General features: G+C 25.7%; 1 protein-coding gene across 2 annotated transcripts; it reads right to left on the reverse strand.

Moving 5' to 3' along the window:
- Window positions 1-439: 439 nt before the first annotated feature.
- On the reverse strand, window positions 440-20104 carry LOC107166615 (putative E3 ubiquitin-protein ligase RNF144A). 2 transcript variants are annotated; one of them, XM_015515360.2, is made up of 5 exons: window positions 19861-20104; window positions 18352-19211; window positions 8036-8198; window positions 3268-3587; window positions 440-3193 (listed from the first exon to the last, which is right to left on the reverse strand). In XM_015515360.2, the coding sequence occupies exons 2-5, from the start codon at window positions 19054-19056 to the stop codon at window positions 2945-2947; spliced, it is 1437 nt and encodes a 478-aa protein (XP_015370846.1). In that variant the 5' UTR covers window positions 19057-19211; window positions 19861-20104; the 3' UTR covers window positions 440-2944. The 2 variants fall into 2 exon arrangements, with proteins under 2 accessions (XP_015370846.1, XP_015370845.1); XM_015515359.2 differs by lacking the exon at window positions 19861-20104 and adding an exon at window positions 19348-19606.
- Between the last annotated feature and the right edge of the window lie 1149 nt (window positions 20105-21253).

Here is a 21253-nt window from a genome sequence, read left to right on the forward strand (position 1 = left end):
TATTTTCTTAGTTTTTTTACAATTAACTATAATAGGTACCTACAGATATATTTCATGAATCTTAATTTAAAACATAAACTTTAATAATATACCACTAGTATTTTCAGATTCTGAATGAAGTGGAAAATGTATCAATGTTATGATGATGTTGGGAGGTTAATATTAAAAATTCTCACAACTTTTATAAATTAATAGGTTATAAGAAAAAACAAAAAAATATGAACATTTGTTTTAAGTTCATATTATTAATAAATATTGCCAATCTTTTTTACCAAAAAGTTGGACTGCCTTACTCAAAATAAGTTTTCATTGTATTAGTACATTGGTACATTGATATATAAATGTTTCTCTATAGCTTGTACACTTGACATATACTATACAGCAGATCTTTTATAAATTTGAATATTGATTATAAATTTATAATATAAACATCATCATATTATAATATAAATAATTTTGAATGCAATATATTACATAACAAACTGTTTAAATATATATATATTATATAATGAGTTATTCATAGGTATATTATGAAATAGAAAAAAATTAAAATTAAAACTATTTAAAAATAGTTTTTAACATCAAGGTGACTAATATTATTGTACCAGCAATTAATTGTTTATAACTAATTTACAGCGATCCTCCTTTTCAAAGTGAACAATATATCATTGTTAATATAAAATAAACTTTTGAACATCTGACTTTTTGGTAAGCATTTGTTACCTGTTTAATATTACAATAAAATAGAAACTTTTAACTTTTATGCAAAGTAAGTAAATTTAGCTTCAAACATAAAATTTATTTACTCACAATACTATTGTATGATGTCTTTTAATAACTATATAGACATATAGCCATAATTATATATAAAAAAAAAAGTAGTAATAACATTCAGCACCACAAATCCACCTAGTCAATTTTTATAAGTAGTAACAATACATAAATTTGTTCTACAGTTCATAGTTAGTAGTACAAGTTACCATTTTAAAACAATTTTTAAATTAAGTCTAAAAAATTAACATATATTTTTTAAACAAATATGATATATTAATTACATTCTTTTATAAGCACAATATTTTAATAATGCAATTTTAAAGACAGCTTTTTTTTGTGATCATCACGTAGTTGACAGGTATGTGGTTTCAATATAATATATAAATATATGTTTTTTTAATATTATCACAGCGTTAAAACGGAAACAAATTAATCTAAATAATATACATAAGTATGTATATAACATTAACTAATTACATATATTATAATTAGATCTAACAATTATATAGAATGTAATATACATATTATTTTACATACATACAAAAATTAAATTAACTACAATGATCCAATAATTTGGGTAATATTGTTTATTATATTAAATAAGAGATCAATATATTATAAAAAACAATTTAACAGGTCAAAACTAGTGGTTACATTGCAAAAGTAATAGGGGTATAGCATATAGCAAAAACTAAATAAAACTTAAAATATTTCTGATCACTGGCATTAACAATGGAATGAAATTTAAATTTTCTTCTAGAAAAAAAATACATAAATTTATAATTTACAAACAGTAACATTAGAATGATAGTAAATTTTAATTTTCTTAAAAGTTATAAATTATTATGAACAAAGAAATATAACAAACTACTAGGTGATCCAATATTTAATATTATTATTTCGACCATAATACAAGTATAAAAGATAAGGTATCAATAAGAACTATAATATTGTATTCAAAAGTCTACATGGTAGTTCAAAATATATCATTAGTTATTGACCATAATACAAAATAAATTAAATTTTGACCAATAACTGAATACATACAAATAAATAATATATTAATAAATGTTTTGTTTATTCTCTTGGAAGTTTAACTGGTCAATTGTATTATAAATGTCTCAAATATTTATTATTATAATTTACATTTTTATAAATAAGCTATAATTAAAAACCAATATCTTGCAGTAATTAGATTTGTAATAACTTCCATCATTAATTATGAATTATCATTTTAAAAATATCTATATTTAACTAACATAATTTTTAATAACAAATCAATGGTTTTTATAGCCTTATTTAAACATGTTTTCAATAAAGTTACTATTAGTGATTTATAAATGTGGTTTTATTCAATAAGATAAAAATGTATTAAAAATTCAATTTTAAATAAATAAAATGTATAATACACTCTAATAAGTGTCAAATATCAATAAAATATATTTTTTTAATTAATTTAACATATCGATGATTTTATTAGTTGTAGTTTAATCGAAATTCGACCTAAAATATATTTTTGAAAATAGTTTTAACTTAAAAACTAAATAACTGGATTTCTTTAGGTTGGTTTAAATCGAATATAAAATATAATATATTATTAGATTTTTTTTAAGTAAAGAAAACAAAAAATAAATGAATTTAAAATGGGAAATAAAAGAGATATTTAAATTTGTATAAGAGATAGTAAACATTTAATCTTAGTTAAATATTTTATTTTTATTTTTTTTATCAATGTTAAACAGCATGAATGTAAAATTTTAAAGTTAATAATATATGTTATATGTAATATGTATATTCTATTTAGAAATATACATGGATGTATACTTAATTAAATTGTCTATAAATTGTATTAATTTTTATAATTAGAAATATGTATAGGTATAAAATGTTTAAATACAAATAAGAAAGTGAAAAGACAAAAAATACTTAATATTTTTTAATAATACATTTTTATAGTCATACCACTAGTAAGGTGAATTTGTCTGTGTTATAAAATAGATTATAAACACATTATTATTACAACTAAAGCTTCACACTGTAAATAAACTTGGTGACTAGGTGGCATATTGTTAATGAACATCATTATTGCATGATTATTAATTAATTAATCCATAACATTTATTAATACAAAAACAAAATTTAGTTATTTGATGATGCATAATTGATTGGGTCAATTTGGTTCATCCATTATATCATCATCAGGATCATCTAATTTTGATCCACTAGTGCATACCCGACATTTACAACAAACTATACATGGAGCAGCTAGTAATAACAATGGACTAGCAACAAGTAGTAGTATACCAAATCCGGCAAATATACCAATCACTTGGGTACGATGCCATATCACGGAAGCTCTCGAATGACCTAATTTGTTTTTACACGGACCTTTGTCATAATGTCTTAAAAGGAAATCATCCTGAAATTTAAAAATGTAATAATTGAATTGTTGAAATAAAAATAGTGCATATTGTAAATAATTACTAAACTTACATCTAAAGAAGCAAGGCAATACCAACAAAAGACATGTTTACATCTTTTACATAACATTTGAGCACAGCCTTCGTCCTTTTCAATGGGTACACTACACATGGGACAACATTTAATTAAATCTGAATCGAATGTAGGCATGTCATGTGTAGTTGGAGGTGGACATGGTTTTCCAGGATGCCATGTTGCTCGACATCCAGAACAAAATTCGGTTTGACAGGTAGGACATATTACACTATGTGGTCGAGAACGATCACCAACATCACAAACAGTTTCACATCCTGGTTTTGGACACCACATACGACTTTTATCTAATTCCACTTCTGTTAAAAAAAAAATATAAAAACAATAGTTAAAATTTAAAATAAGACATTGAAAGAAAAAATTAGAACATTTAATTTTACTCAAGTTATTTAACTAATGAGCAGATAAATTTTTAAATGAACCTATTTTACAATCAAATATAATATACTATTATTAGGGGCGGAGTGGCCTGCCGGGCAACCGGGACAATGCCCGGTGGCCTGGCTTGCTTATATTAGAAGTGGCCTGGTCCTGGTGTGATGAAAATAATTAATATTTAAAATATTTAGCTGTTTTTGATGATTGTAAAAACCACTAAAAACAACGAAAACAAATTAATAATGTGATATGTGAACCACCAATTATAAGTAGCAAATACTCTATGTTGCGATAATAACTAATAATAATAATAATAATAACTAATAATAACTCGTTTTCTTATTATCGGTCGTCTTATCATAATAATAGACAAGTAAAACACGCAATCTATAAAGAGTTATTCAAACGGGGTACATTATTTTTTAATTGACACAAAACAACAAAGTACCTATATGACAATGGTTGTAAATAACATCACAGGCTTGCATTTTTATTTAATAATACCAAATACCACAGATTATGTTTGTAGTTTGTATAATCTGCGATAATACGATCAATACAGAATAAATCCAAACAAAGCCGTAAAGTTTTAATAAGTTAATGTGCAATTTTCTATTTGTTTTTTATTTTCAATATTCATAAAAATTCCAAAAACCAGAACAAACGAAAAAGAGGACATGAGAGGGAACAAAATAAAAATAAAAAGCTCTTGTCTGTGGTTGGGAAAAAGTGTGAAAAAATTAATTAATATTTCAAAGGTAGGTATTGACATATTGTAGTATGCAGAGTTGGGCAAAATAATATTATCTAGTTAATTATTTGAATTAGTATAATTTGGAATAAAAAAATATTCGAATAAATATATTTTTATAGTAAAATATTATACAAATAAAATTGTATTTAAATACCCCCTACTCTGGTAGTATGTTATTACTTTTAATTTAGGTAAATTTTTAAATTTTTGTCAATGCATAATATATTATACTCATGCAAATAAGCTGATGGTATTACTTTTCTTATTTAAGAAGTAGATAACGCTGTCATTACTAACGAGTTGGGCAGTAAAAGTAATTTACTAAGCAAATTGTTATTGTAAAATATTATTTAATACATTTCCTAAAACAAGAAGCTTAAGTGTTTTTATAATATATAAGTATAAAAAATAAATTTCTATAGTAGTAATATATTTGTGTTAATATAAAATAATATCTGTGTTCAGTTATAAGATTACTTAGAGGGAGTTTTTTGGTTCAAATAGGTACTTGATATTATAATGAATAAACATTTTTATGGTTGATACCTATTACCTACTTTACAATAGAAGCTAGGAAGAATATAAAATGTGTATGATAATAAATTTATAATATCTTCTAACAATATGTAGGCTAAATAAATTGTTTTATACTTCACCCAATCAAAAAATGGTAAGCACACATCTAGCAGTAAGACAATAAATGGTAAGAAATTAAATTTGAAAAAAATGGCCTGAAAATATCTGTTTGCCCGGTAAGAATTGTTGAGCCACTCCGCCCCTCACTATTATACTAGGTATAGTGTTTAATTAAATTCAAAAAAACACAAATTAAAGTTGTTTATTCTAAGATTATGTAATTTAAACAATTATAATTAAGTAATAATTTTCATTGTGTTAATTAAAAAAAGTTTTCAACAAGGACAACATGATGGAGTATTGACATAAAATTAGCCCGATATAAATAATCTAACATCTGCACATTATACACAGCAAAATTTTTAAATGTTGGATCCTAAATAAATTAAATTAATAATAATAACAATAATAACATTTTAAATTAATTCATATAATATAATATGATATATATCATATTATTAAGATTAAAGCATTTCATTAATATTTTTATTTTCATAATTATTTCAAGCAATCAATTTATACACTTTTAAAATAAATCAATAAATTAAAATATCATAGGCACAATTATGGTAGCAAACTTAGCTCCCCATTCCAGTCTTTTAATTATATTTTAGTTTAAAATATTAATTATCAGTGTTTGTGTTGCTAATACAATTCTGGCCTCTCCTCCCTCCCAGAAAAATGTCTTATAGTTGCGCCTATGCATTAAATATTATAATATAAGGATTAAAAGCTTTGTTCTGATGGAATATCAAAACAAAAATTTCAATTAAAAAGGGATTTTCCAATTGGATAAAACAATGAAAAAATCTTAAGGGGATGTATACTGATATTTGTTGTTTTTGTCTTACAAAGTGTAACATACCAAATTTTACACTCAATACATCACATTTAGCTCCTTTAGTTTAAAAATTAAAGTGGATAGACCTCTTATAAAATTTAAAGGTAAGATTTTAATGATAGATAATTTTTATTTAATTTTAATTTTAAAACAAATTATAAGCATTTTAAAATTGTAAACCGATTGTACACCTTAAAATACTCATTACTCGCTTTTAAATTAAAATATAATAAAAATCCTATGAAATGCCTATCATAATAATCTAACCTTTTTGGGAATACTAGGTTTTTTAGATTTTGTAATGAAAGGTGAGATTATTCTAAAAGATGGCAAATAAAAATGTTATATAATAACATGAACTGATAAACTATTACATTTTTGATCTCTTTTTATTTCCAAATAGAATAACAAAAATTAACCGCATAATAAGCATGCATTTTTAAGTTTGATTATTTGCTGTTATTTTTTATGATAATATAATTTAAATTTTATTAAACACATTCATTTGTTTAAAGAATCTCCAAACCCAATTATATTATGTATATAATAATTTATTTAAAAGAATGGTGATAGGTTATATTTTAATTAATATTGTATTGGTGTACTATTTTCTTAATCAGGATAGTTTATATACATAACCAATAATTATTGTTTAGTATCCGTCTTTAAGATTTATTTTTTGTAGCAGTTATGTTAAATAAGTACTTAAAAATATGTTTTATCATTGATAAGTTTAGTTTAATGAGGCAGCAAAATAAAATTTTCCTAGCAGCAGCAATTGTGTAAATCCTTTTCAGACTATATATTATAATATCTATGTGAGAAGTTCTTAAAAGAAAAATTCTTAATCTAAAGTTTAAAGTAAAAAATATAGATACTCAGTCAATTTTTCAGTAAACAAATTTAAGGAAATTGGTAACTAGATTAGTTACAACATTAGTTACAACATCAATTGAACTATTTCGTTCATCCTTAGAAAGAGAAGCAATATTTAATATGATTTCCACAACATCTGAAACGGATAGGAACTTCAAGAAGAATAAGTTACTGGTAGTTAGAAGCCTGGCTGGAATAAATTATAATTATAATTAATCAATTTAAGTGTAATGAATATTATATTAAAAATAATATCTTAAGTTGTTTTGTATATTTAAGAAAAATCTAACAGCCAAGTATTAAATAATTATGTTCATGTATAAATAAAAAAACTAAAATACATAAATCCTTAAGCATTCATATACGTATTTTTTTTATTTTTTTAAATACAATTTTACTATAATAATATACTGCTCTGTACAGTGGTGCTGAACTCATTTTTTTTTTTTTTTTATTAATGATACCCTCGGCAACATGGGCCATTGGGTTTAAAGTGAGAAATATATATAAAAAGAAAAAAAATTAATAGAACTCAATTATTGTAGGTGGGGAAAAGTACAAAAATTGATACTCACGGTCCCAGAGACACCCGGCTAAACTGCGTATTCGCATGGATTTTTGATATTCAGGAATATTTATATTTTATTTCTCCTTACAATTTACATGAACTGTCTTTATACATCACAATCATATCCAACTCCCACCCACAACCACCCTAACCACCTATGAACCACTGGAGCGACTGATTTAGTATAGAACATTTTTTCTTATGATACGAATATCTAATACAATTGTAAATTATCTGTTCAACATTTACTACTGATATTTAGATTGCTAAAATATTGTTTATATTAATTCATCAAATCATAAATCCATGCAATATAAGTTGTTAAGTTATATTAATAAAAAAATATTAAAAACCTCTAGTTTACACATTGACAATATTGTTTTTATTAAATTAAAAATATTTATTTAGTATTTTATATTTTAATATCCTTATATATGAAATTAATTCATAGTAAATATAATAAAGTATAAAAGAGACATATTGTGGTATAGCTTTGCTATATACATCTACACTAATCTGTATAAATAAGTTGATTGTTGAGCTTTAATAGTTAATGTACTAAAAGCTAATAAAAAAAGATATCCATCCAGTCTATAAATGCATGACGCATGTCATTAGAGTTTTAATATACATTAAAATTGATAATTACAATTAATTCTTAAATTTTGTAAATTTATAATGCATTTTAATTTACCTTTATTAAGTCTGTATCTTTGATGTTTTTCAATTTCATCAATGCTGACTAATGCTTCTATTTCTTCTAACTGAATTATGCCTAGCTTAGGACATTGAGCATCTGGACAAGATATATTGTATGCACCTTGGTTGATTTCAAACTCCACATATGCTTTTACACACTGTAAATAAACAAGTTTTACAATTCAATTTTAATATATATTAAATAAAAGCTATAATATTAGAGATATATTAGATTATTATTATATTATAGGCTTTTTAAATAAAGGTATAAATTGCAATAATATTTTTATAGTTTTCTACAATTGTTAATAGTAACAACTAACAATTAAGCTTGATTTCTGAATAATATAAAAACTTAATTGAAAAAAAAATAGTTAGGTTAAATTCAAGGTTAGATAAATATAACACCAAACTTGTTTTCTTTTCCTAATAAAAATATGGAAATTGCAACAAACACTACCGAATTGAATTTACATTGCACACAAATATAAATTACACGGACCAAGTAAACTGAAAAAAAAACAAGTTTAGTATAACTTGTAATGATTATTTTAAATATTCAGTGATAAGCTAACTACTAATTTTAATTCTAAGTTAAATACTATTTGTCTGTAATTAAAACTGTAATCCTGTTTAGGGCAACGGCCGAGGACGTTTAACCTGCATGTCTTGTCTCCGGCTTTAAAAGTGTGAAACATAGCTTATTTAAGTTAGTTTTCAGTAGTTCGCATTTAGCTTTAATAGTTAGTTTTAAAATGTTATAATTAATTTTACCTATTTTAAACTTAAAGGTATCTAACAACATAATTTGTGGTTGGTTGAGTGTTTTTTTCGATATTTTAATTTTGAAGTGAGTATGAGCATTTTAAAATTGTAATATTTTACACGCTTAAAAACTAGTTTCTAAATTAAAATATCGAATTAAAAATTTTAACAAACACAAATGTGTAACCGTCATCACTTTTTTAAACACACAACATTATAAAATCGATATGTCCATCCGATCGGCATCGGAGCGCTCAGAATATAAAATATTAAAACAAATTGTATTAAATTGTTGACGGTTAAAGGTAAGATTAAGTAGTAATAAGTACTCATGTGTAATATTTAATGCAGCCAAAATGGCATTCAAAATCGTGATACGGTTGATACAATACGAATACACGACAACAAACATCGTAGACACGCAGTTAAAATATAATCAAATAATTAAACAATTCATTTTTAATCCAAGTATATACAAAGGCCCTGAGTTTTAATAAAAGGATTGGACCACCGGAAACATTCCCGGTATCCCCATGGGCCAATCCGCTGCTGCCTTTGCTCTCCCATAACACATTAATAACGAGTTATAACTTATAATAACTCATTCCTATATGTATGTTGTTATGTAATAGGTACCTTATGACAAATGACAACTGACAAATTTGAGGATATCAATAGGATGCCACAGAGAAAATTAAAAACATATCATACAACGTTATCTAACGTATAACTGAAGTTTCATTATTTAGCATCAGCAACATGACATCAGGCCCGTCGTAAGACATTTTCCGCCCTAAAGCGAATAAAAATAATAATTAAATTTCTGTCTTTTTTGGAAATTTAATATTACAATTTGCCGCCTCAATTTTTTTAAATGTTATGCCGCCCTAAAGCAACGCATGGCTTGCTTGTACCCTAGCGACGGGCCTGCATGACATAGGTACATGTAAAAGCGAATATACATAATGTATATACAAAATTCTTTTGAACAAAATAATAAAGTATTTGCCGTAGTTAAACGATTAAAAAAACTGTGGAAATCACTAACATTATGGGCGATTTGTATATTTACGTTAACATTATTAAATTATTGTATATAATTTTTTTATTTTTTTATTATTAAATACCTCATACAGATATTTTTATTGTTCAACAAAATTTTAAATTCGACTTGTAAATTCCAATTTTATAGTTTTCGATAATTCATCGTAATTTTTTAAACAATTTCTAACAATTTTAAGTTTCCTTTCAAAAGTAGATCACTAGTCCAATGTCCAATTTTTGTAGAACTTTTAGAAGATTATGAAAATTAGATACTATAATATAAATTCCGTCTACCCTAAACATTCCTTTCCAAGAATATACAATATCAAATATATCCTCGGTCCACTCAGAATCTTTACTAGGTATGAGTGGTATGATCATATTATTTTATAGAAGCGATATTAGTTATTTCCGATTAAATTATTATTTAATATCATAAAACGATATATTAATATTATATACACATTTTAACAACGATGTAATCGGTTACAGAATGATATGCTAAATCATGAAAAGATCAACCTCTTCTATAACAAATAAGAACTTGGTTGTAAAAAACAGAGTTTAAGGAACTAGGCACGAGTAGTTTGTACTAAATTGTCTACTGGTACAAAATGGATAGGTGATGTTTAAATTTAAACAGATATTAAAGAGTGCGACTGTGGCACGACGCACGAAGGACAAACTATAAATTATATACGAACATTTCGCCAGCCTCCCTCTCGGAAAAATGCCAAAAACGAAAAACTGATTTTCCGAGTATAACGGGTTTCGCACAAATTCAAACTAATGGCGCACTGTTGGCAATAAAAAAAATTTGAAAATTGTTATTTTTTCCGAGAGGGGGACTAGGGAACATTTATCTAGCTTCCTTCTTTATTTTTTAATTTATGATTAAACCAGCGTTGCACAAAATCTGGAAAAAGTCACTCAATTTCACATTAATGGCGCACTAATGTTTGACCGAAAAAAATTTTAAATTTAAAAAAGCCCTCCTGGCGAAATGTTCGAAAATTATATTATAATGGAATGCCAGACGAATGAATTTAGTGGATTATTCATGCAATAACATCAAAGACAATGGATTAGATCAAGATAATACAAATGTGTTAAGTTGTAACCTAATAACTTATTTATAATATTATGTTACTATTATTACTATCTGCGACGTATATCTATTATATAGCTGGTAATCCCATTGTTATTACGCTGGTCTAAGTTTTTAAGATACCTTAAATCGTGGTTTGCACATTGTATAATGATACACAATATCGAAAATAACACAAGATAAAAATATTGAAAAATATAAATAAATACATAAGTTATACATAATATACTTATATTAATAGAACTTTTAACGCCAAATTCAAGTTGAACTTAAAAATTCAACATTTATTCATAAAATTCACATGATAGAAAAATTAATATTTATATGTATATAATATATAAAATTAAAAATAAATTGCCTGATTCAATTAAATTTTAAATATAATAACAAGAATTATTTAGGTTTATATTGCAACAAAAAATCTATGCGTTAACCATTGTTATATATATATACGTACATGTTTATATTTTTAATATTAATACCAACCTAGTATATCTACACAATACCTGAAAAATGAAATTACGAGCAAACAATTTTAAGCTGAAAGTCACTTGCGTAATGACTACTCTTAATCTCTTTCAAGTTCCAGTTATATTGTTAAACACGCTGATGTGCAAATTATGTAATTTCAGTAATTTACGTAAGGTTAATGGGAAATGTGAAAACGATAATTTATAATTCAAACATTGAACGATGCACAACTGTTTAACAAAAACGAACGACATTTACCAATTTACGATACAGTGATTCACAAACGATATTAAATATTATGGCCTATAATATTATGATTTTTAACATTATTTAGAATATAATTTATTTTTCATTCTTTATATTACTGTAACAACATTTATTTTAAGGTCATAGGTATATGAATATAAATAAAATAATAAAGTACCTACAGGCAATTCCCTCAAAAACATTACAACCAGAAATCCAAAGGGGGTTCTTACTCACTTCCTTCTCTACTAAATATTATATTCTATGCATTTTTACAACAATAAATTTCGAACCAATAAATGATCAAAAATGAAGTGTGTTACAATATTATTATCATATAGTATAATATAACGTACGTTTGGACAGCCATCCCACCACCAAAGGAAAATCTATAAACAAACTATACAGATATTTAGTAGGTAATTCGCGCGAATTCGCACGCCTAGTTTGAAAATTTGCACGACCTTCCTTCCTCTTGAAAAACAAAAAAATTCATGGAGGTACATATACATTTATATAACTATTCAGTCTTGTAAAGTATTCAAATACATATTTGTAATAAAATACGTGTTAAAGTATTTTTTAAATATTCTGAATACTTTTTAAAAGTATTTTTAACAAAATTTAAATACCATAAATCTGTTTTAATTTTACATAATAAGTAAGGAGTTACACATTTTGAAATGTGTTTAATAATATTGAGAAATACGTATTACAATTATGTATGTTAATAATTCATAAAAATAATAATTAACTAAGTTTTTTTTATATTTTTAATCATTCTTGATTCATTTTTATTTTTAATTGTATTAGTTAATCATTTTTATTTCTATTTAGATTTGTTTAATTCAATCAAGATTTTTTTATTTAATATAGATTGTTTATTAAAAATAGATTATTTTTTATTAACTACAGGTGTTTTACTAAGGTTTTTTTAAAGATTTTTTATTAATTTAGACTATTTTTAGGTTATACACACTTCTGTAGTTAAATTTTTTTCTAAACTTAATTACGTGCTAAATATCTGTATAATTTGTTTTTAGATTTTCCTTGGGGGAGGAGGGGGGCTGGCCAAACGTACGTTATAATAAATTCATTCAGTAGCGGATTGGCTAAAAATTTCTGAGCGGGAAATTACATTATGACAGGGCCGGCAATATATTATAAATTATAATAATTAATAATAATAGACTTTTTGTTTTTGGAATTGTATTATTTATAATTTAATGTAAATAATATAATAAAATATAAACTTTAATATGTGAGTACGTAACTTATTTTCATGACCATCCAAATTACCGACTAGATTCACTTTCCTAAAAGAAAAGACGCTGAAATTGAAAATCGAAGCATTTTTACTGCTTTAAAAAGAGATGACAATTACAAACTTCTTTTTATAAAACATGCCATTAAGGTCAATATGTTCATCGCTCCACTCAGAATTTAAAATGTCAAAAAAAAATTTTTTTTTAATGTTGATGGTTTAAAATTAAATTAAGTACTCATATATCGTACCTAATGCAGTCAAAATGACATCCAAAGTCGTGATACGAGTATATGACAACAATCAACGTAGACATGCAATTAAATGTTGCCAAATAATTAAACAATTTGTAAGTACATCGGCCTAGAATTTTAACACGAGAATCGAACCTTCGGATTGACTGTATATTACAAATTACTATACAAATATATTTTTAAAGTTAATAGTACATAATTAATTATTTATTTATTTATTATGTATTAAACTATTAACTCTTAAGTATGTTGTAGCCTTGTAGGTGGCTTTAGTTTTCAATTGACAGTGTACAAATATGTTATAAAAATTGATTTACCTACCTAAAAACTTATTCATACTAATTCGGCCAAATGATATATTTTTGTGGACATTCATATAACTAATAAAGTAATAAGTAAAAACTATTCGCTCAAACTTCAAAGAAATAAAATTTTGGGCTGATCTGACTATGTCCGTTGAGCCACCTACTACCCCTCCCCCCCATCTACATCTATCCCCTTAAGAATTTATGATACATAGTATTTACATAATAATATTTTCCTCAAAACATCGCAAATAAATATATTTTTTTTTTCATAGAATGTATTTTGTATAAAAAAAAATTTGAAGAATATAATACCGAATAATACAAGTTTCTTAACATTATTGGAGATTTATAAAATAAATTATGACGCAGTAAATATGAGTGTTAGTTTTCTCTAAATATATTATCTGACTTTTTATAATAGAGTAATTATTACTATACTCTATTCAAAATAGAATATATTTAATGTCCTATACAACAGTTCTAATCGCATCACAGTTAATACCACAATGATAAACCAAGAAACTAATAAACAATAAATAATACGATAAATAGTACCTATGTATCAATTTTATAAAAATAAAATAAAAATATAATTTACTTAAAATTAAGAAAATCTTTGATAAACCATGTTAATAAATCCACAAAATTTTTTGAAATATTAAATTGGATGAATACTCAAAAAAAAGTTGTCCTTAGCTACCTTACGGCCCTTACATTTCAAAATATAATTTGTAAAAATGTAATTTAACAATTCGTTTGCAGACCTACACTTAAGTATTTCATTTATGGTAAAATAAACGACTAAGATAGATTATAAGAAAGGTTTTTAGTAACTTAAAACAACACGCTATGTCGCATGCTGCGCACCACTGTCCAGTATACTAATAAAAACCAATGGTTTTCTATCATCTTACCGTCACATTGTTTTGGAGTGCGGTGTGTGTGCCATCTGCCTAATCGAAACATTAATCTAATGTTCTATATAATTACGATAGGCAGGTACTTATTGCATGTACAATAAAATAATATATTTCGTATTGAAGCACATAATATCTAAATAAATAGCAATTAACAATTGACTTAGTAGCTTTATATTTTAGTAATAGCCAATCGATACGTTTTATATTATATTGTTTTAAACTTAAATTTATTAACTACATAGAAAATAAATTTAAATATTTGATACTTGTTTTTAAAAACCAATGGCGTTTAAAATAGGTAAAATCAAATATTAATAATCCAAAATTGTAAGCAAACATAAATTATTTCTATAATTAGTGTATTTCTTGTGAATAAATGAATGTACTAATTATAATTTTTAAAAATTTTTTTTATGTTTAGGTATTAGCGAATAAATATATTTTTTTAACTAAAAAAAATTAAACTGGATACGATAATAAAACCATATAACGGCATAACTATACAAGTATATAGGTACCTAAGACCGGTTTTATAGAATAATTTTTCTACAAATTATGCTATGAACATTTCTATTAAATAGTTAATTTACACTAAATAATATGTTAAAAATATTAAGTTTCATTAATACAGATCCATAAATTGCCGCCTTGATATATTTTGAAGTGTTAGTCGATATTTTACATAGTATTTCATAGAAAATAATGCTTATTTGTTTAATTGTTTACTGTTAAATATTCGAAAAATTTGGATTCAGTGTAGCTATTCCTAATACACCAAATCAGTGTAGGTAAAATTGCATTATATAGTATTTTTTGTGCCATGTTGAGCAAATCCACGACGTGACAATGTGACATTACAGTATCTCATAATTTTAAAACAATGGGGTTGCTTTTAAAGCAGGAGTCGCGAGTAAAATTTCTAACCCATCTAAACGATATGCGCCATTGCCAAAGTATATGTGTATGATATAAGCATTTTTGAAACGGGAAAAAGGCCGAAAAACTAAATATTTCCAAAAGGAGTTAGCAATTAAAATATTATACATGATTTACTGTCCAATTTACTTGACAGTTTCTGATTTAGAAGTCCGATATTTCATCTATAGATTATCTATCATTAGAATATTACAAACACATGATACAATTTTTTTATAAATAAAGTTTTGGGGATATTAACGTTTTTATAGTTTTTAAATAAAAGGAACAAAACTTAACATTTATAATATAACACAATACTATTAATGGAATTACACTTGTAGAAATATTATTTCTCTGCATTAGTTTAAATATAGGGAATTCTGAAGAAGCCTTGGTAAATCACTATTGGATTGTTGACTAGGATCCCAAGTAGTCTCATGGAGTCTTGGATTTAATTTGTTTTAATGAGATACAGATAATTTAAAATTTCTTTGATAAGGCTCTGACTCTCAATTATCATTATATAGATGGGTGGTAAGTCAGAGAAAGTAAGCTAATAAGGATAACAGTATTGTTAAATTGTAATATAAGAAACATCATAGATAAAATTCAATCAAAAAGTGTAACACCCTAAAGTAAGGAAATCAGTAGTTGTTAACTTTTCAAACCTCTGCAATAATCTATATCGAACAGAAAAATGGAAGTGGAAGTTGTAATTTTAATTATTAATGATTTAATCTGAATTATTTTAACACCTCCCATATTTGTGGATACATGAAAAACACTTTTAATTCCTATAAATAATAATTTATTCTATTATATTGTTCAAATTATTAATCATCATTCTAGTTTTTTTTTCAAAGTCTATATTATAGTATAATATATAACTATGTCAATTATTGCAAATTTGAGTAAGTTAAAATTTAAATTAATTTAGGTATTTTATTCTTCCAGAATGTAAAAATATCAGGCTATATACACATTAAAAAATTTATATATATATATATATATATATGCTCTTTTAATACTAATGTATATTGTATAATGTATGGTATATACATTATGTAATACTGATAAAATCGAAAATATTATATTATTTTATTTTGTTATTTTGTAACCATCTTATCATTAAATATCATAATATTTTTTTCTTGAGGGACCAAAATAATACAATTATTTTATTTTATTCCATTCTATACAACACAGAAAAAAGTATATAGGTATTGCTTAAGATCATAAGCTGATTCAAAAAATGTTTGATGAAGTTAATTTAGCATATTTTACATGTTGGTAATTTCTTTTATTATTCAATTTAATACAATTTTTTAAGTATTATAAAACGATATAAATAATTTATAGGAATGTAATAACATATGGTTTGTAGTACTTCTATAGTAAATTGAAAATAACTGAAATTTTCCTTAATTAAGCCATAATAATTAAAATTATGTAGTATGATAGTGTTAGACAAAAAGATGTTATTTAATTTTTCATTATTGATGATAATTTGATCAATATCATTTCATTACAATTTAAACTTCTGACTATTTAAAGTAATGGATGTTTATTATAATACAGGTTGATTCTTTTAAGTGGGTACACTAATTATCTCGTAAAGTATTTACTTTTTCAAAATATTTTTTTACATGGTTTCAAGTTGTTAATAACCAACGTTTTTATTAAAAAATTATATGTTTAAATATTTTTTAACCTTATAATTTTTTAAGTATTTTACTTTTTTGAATGACAACATAGTTTTAATTTCATATTCCAAAGCAGAATATTTTTCTAAGTATTTTGATTCATAAAAATTGAATTTAGGATGAGTAGTTTATGAGTTATATATATTTAAAGTTTAGACAAGCGGAGTAGTGGACAAAAATTTTGAGGGGTAACCCCGTACCACTCCACTCTGCCAATCTAAACTTTAAAGTTTAAATACTAAGTTTAACTGATTTTTTTTAAAGTTATAGGTATAATATACTAAATTAATAGAAAACTCAAAAAACATATAATAACTAACTAGTAAGTACTACATTTAAAACAATTATTGTATAAATTAGGTAATATTTTATTTTTTGAATGGTATAAAATAAATTATGAATATATAATTTATTGCATATACTTTTTTTCTGAGTCTCGAGAAACAGATTTGTGTAATGTCTAACTATACGTAGAAAGCAATTTAAATTTAATTTTGATATTTGGTATAACCCAGATATAAGTACCAAGACAAAAAAATATAAGACAATGCAGCTAAATATTTGAAAAAAAATAACCTTTCTTCATAGCAAACAAAAAAAAACTATATATATATACACATATGTATAAATACAAATAATATACATATTTTAATTTTCAATTCATATCACTAGAACTTATTTATTTATTAGGTTCCAAAACAAACATAATGGCATACTTAATCTAACTTAAGAAATGTAAAAATGTAATTAATTTATTATAACTTAAGAAATATATTGCAACCACTGTAAACTCAACTAAAAATAAAATATTAAAAAAAAAAAAATCGAGTAAGCAAGTGGATGTCGCTCTGCAATACAGTAGGTTACAAGTGGGTTACTGTAATGGATGGCATTAAATTTGAATTCAATGATTTGATATCATTATATACAGAAAACAATTCTGAGTGGAGATGGTTTATCAGTTTAGGATAAGTTATACTATATTAATTATATTGTTAAAATTCCAAAAAAAATTACCTTTAAGAAAAGTTGCTACACTTGATACTTTTAAACAAGTTTAGAGGGAGAAAAAGTATTTACAGATTAAAAAAGAAAAAGAAAAAGGAAATGAAATGAACATCATTGTAAAACCAATATATTCCTCACTCCACTCAGAATCTAAAAATAAGGGATTTGCATTCAATTTACCTTATAAATACCTAATAAATATCAGTAAAATAATAATACCTTTTCTGAATTAGGTAGGTTTATCATAATTCAAATAAAAAGGCTAGTAATAGTATATTTTATATATATAAAAAGTAACTCACTTCAATACAATAGGAGCAGCCACATTGTTGAAGCGTCCAAGAATTTTTTACAGGAACTTCATTTAAACATACTTTACAAAGTACAATTGGTTGATCTCGGTGTGTTACAAAACTTGATGTTGATCCTAATGAATATCTTGATGAAGATGCAGCCAAAGACAAAACACTACTACATCTTGAACAAACAGCAGTATCTCGTAATCGATTTATTGGTTTTATTCCAGCAGGCCGATTTAGTACTACATTAGATAATGTTACCATAGTATTGTATTTACGAATTGGTTCTTCATTCCGTATACATTCTAAATGTGACCAACTTTCTGCTGAACCAGGTTGATTTAATGATGAAGATGAGGATGACTTGCCCCTGGCCAATGTGACCAGGGACCGTAAACTGGGCATTAATAAATCTATTTTACTTTTGCTCCATTTTCTTAGTTTTCCGGCAGCATCTTCATCATCAAGTGATGATTCATTATTCAGAAGCACTTCTTCCTCTCTTTCCCAACTACGTCTATTTTTTTTAGGTAAATCAACATCACTTTTAGACGGTTTCTCTTCCAAACCATTTTGCCCAGAAAGCACAGTGATACGGTGAGACTTGGGGCGCCGAAATGGATCACGTTCTAATATTATCTCTCGACCATCTTCATCGTCATCCGCCAACGAGTGAGTACGTTCATAATTAACAGCGGTCTTCTTCATAACGCCGGTCGACGTGACCGCCAATCCGTCGACCGATCAGTTTGAGCTGATGGATGATTGTTTGTCATTTTCCGTGAACAATAAATTCAACTACATCTTTTAACACTCTGGTGAAAAATATTGTGCATCTAATGTTGTTTAACTTTAACCTTCATCTACATAAAACAATAAAATATAAAACACTAAGTAGTACCTAATTCAGGAAGTATTTAAATCGATTATTGTTAAATTTTTACAATTAAATATAGCGACTGTCGTTTTAGACATTGTTTTTTTGTTTTATTTCGTTACCTGATAGTGTTGAATTCGTGACCCCCTTTACTTTGAAAACAAGTTTACTAACGTCTCAACCTATTATTTGGGTTACGACTTTAATAGTAGGTCATTTAGTCATTATTTTACGAACGATCGATAACGTGATATTGAAAATTCTTGTACACAAAATACACAATAGAACTGGTGATAAATTTTTACAAAACGAGAACATTTTTATTGTTTTTATCAGATGAATATGAGTATGTTATGACCAATCAGCCGATTTGACAGATGGCCACACAGACATGCACGCCAATACACGAAAATAAACCGGTGACAGGTTGACAAACATCGACCGCGTTGTTTTCTTAAAATATTTTCTGACTATTGCAAAATAATAATGATATAGGCTCATGTTCAATAATATGATATTACGAATAATACGAATTACGATAGGCATACCTGTCCTATTCACTATTTCACTAAAACAGCCTTAGTTGATTTTATAAATCCTATTAGCTTTAGCATTACTATTTAACACCTACTCACCGATATTAAAGAGAGACACAAATACGCGATATCCGAATATCCTGAACTGAACGCGAATGCCGAGAGCACATTTATAATTTCGGGAGAGCTCGTGTTCATTTACTGGACGTCCTCAAATAATTTTAATTACAATTTAGCCGAATAATACGAAATGCGTTAATTTGATTTGCTGTAACGCTTCCGTAGGTACACACACAACGACACAACTCACTACTAACTGTCCACACGCAAACCAACAACAAGACTCTATGGATTATGCCGAACTGCATCTGGCCATGAAATAATATTATTATCGTCTAGTGGATACAGGTTTTTCGTTCACTCACTGCGCGTTGCTCACAAACCGATAGATATACGTTTAACACGTCCTATTCCGAAGCGATCATATTATAAAATCATTAAAATCAGCATTGCGATAAAAAAAAAAAAAAAAAAAAAACGTACCTACAAGTAAATCTTCCGCCGGTCGAGCCACGTGCAATTACGTGTACCTACAATCATCGGATCCCAATTCCCAATACGTGTTTTTTATTTTGTAAGGACCGGCAGGGATTAACCTAAGCAGTTACGGGCTTTTTTATGTGGAGTAAAATTTATGATTTCACCTCCTTTGAAAACAGACAAAATTGTTATGAACGTTTCCTATAAAAATCTATTGATATAATATTGTAACGATAAAACAATTTTTCTACGGTCATTCGAATTGTTGACAGTCAATGCATTAAATGATAAAATCACGAGATTATTTATAATCTATGATGGAATTAAAAATTTGATACCATTTATACTTGTACTACGACCGTAGATTAAAAATACAACTAAATTGTTTTTATTTTACTCGGTTTATAAGGTACTTAGGTCCTATAACCAAACTTAGAGCTTGATACAACCTGCACGAGTACTGCCACTTTTTAAACATTTATTTCGAACAATACGACCTACTCAACTTACTACCTTCGTTTTTACTATTTTTTTTTTTAATAGTTTGGTAACGTATTTCATAATAGCCGGCATCGAGTTACGCCGTTATGTAATATAGATACAAGTGTTTTATAGTGGGAAACTGGAAAATGGGAATGGGAACTATAAATTAAAGAATGCTAATGAGAACCCTCGGCATTTAATTTGTTTTTACGTACACAGATAAACAGCAGCCGCAGTTTTGTCATTATTATACTATTTAGTATTTCGTTTTATTTATTTCCAACAGGCAACAGGCTATATTGATTTACACCTACAAATTACAAGGCTACATACGCTAGATGCAAATCCTGAATTCTGATCGTTTTTTACTTTGAAAAAATAACGTTTATTAATTGATTCTAAAAATAATAATAAATATATATAATTGATTAATAGTAATTTAGCAGAATCAAAATTAATTATTAGAAAA

This window comes from Diuraphis noxia, unplaced genomic scaffold (assembly GCF_037042655.1).
Source record: "Diuraphis noxia isolate RWA-SAM2 unplaced genomic scaffold, SU_Dnox_SAM2 contig0003, whole genome shotgun sequence".
Taxonomy (NCBI): Eukaryota; Metazoa; Arthropoda; class Insecta; order Hemiptera; family Aphididae; genus Diuraphis; species Diuraphis noxia.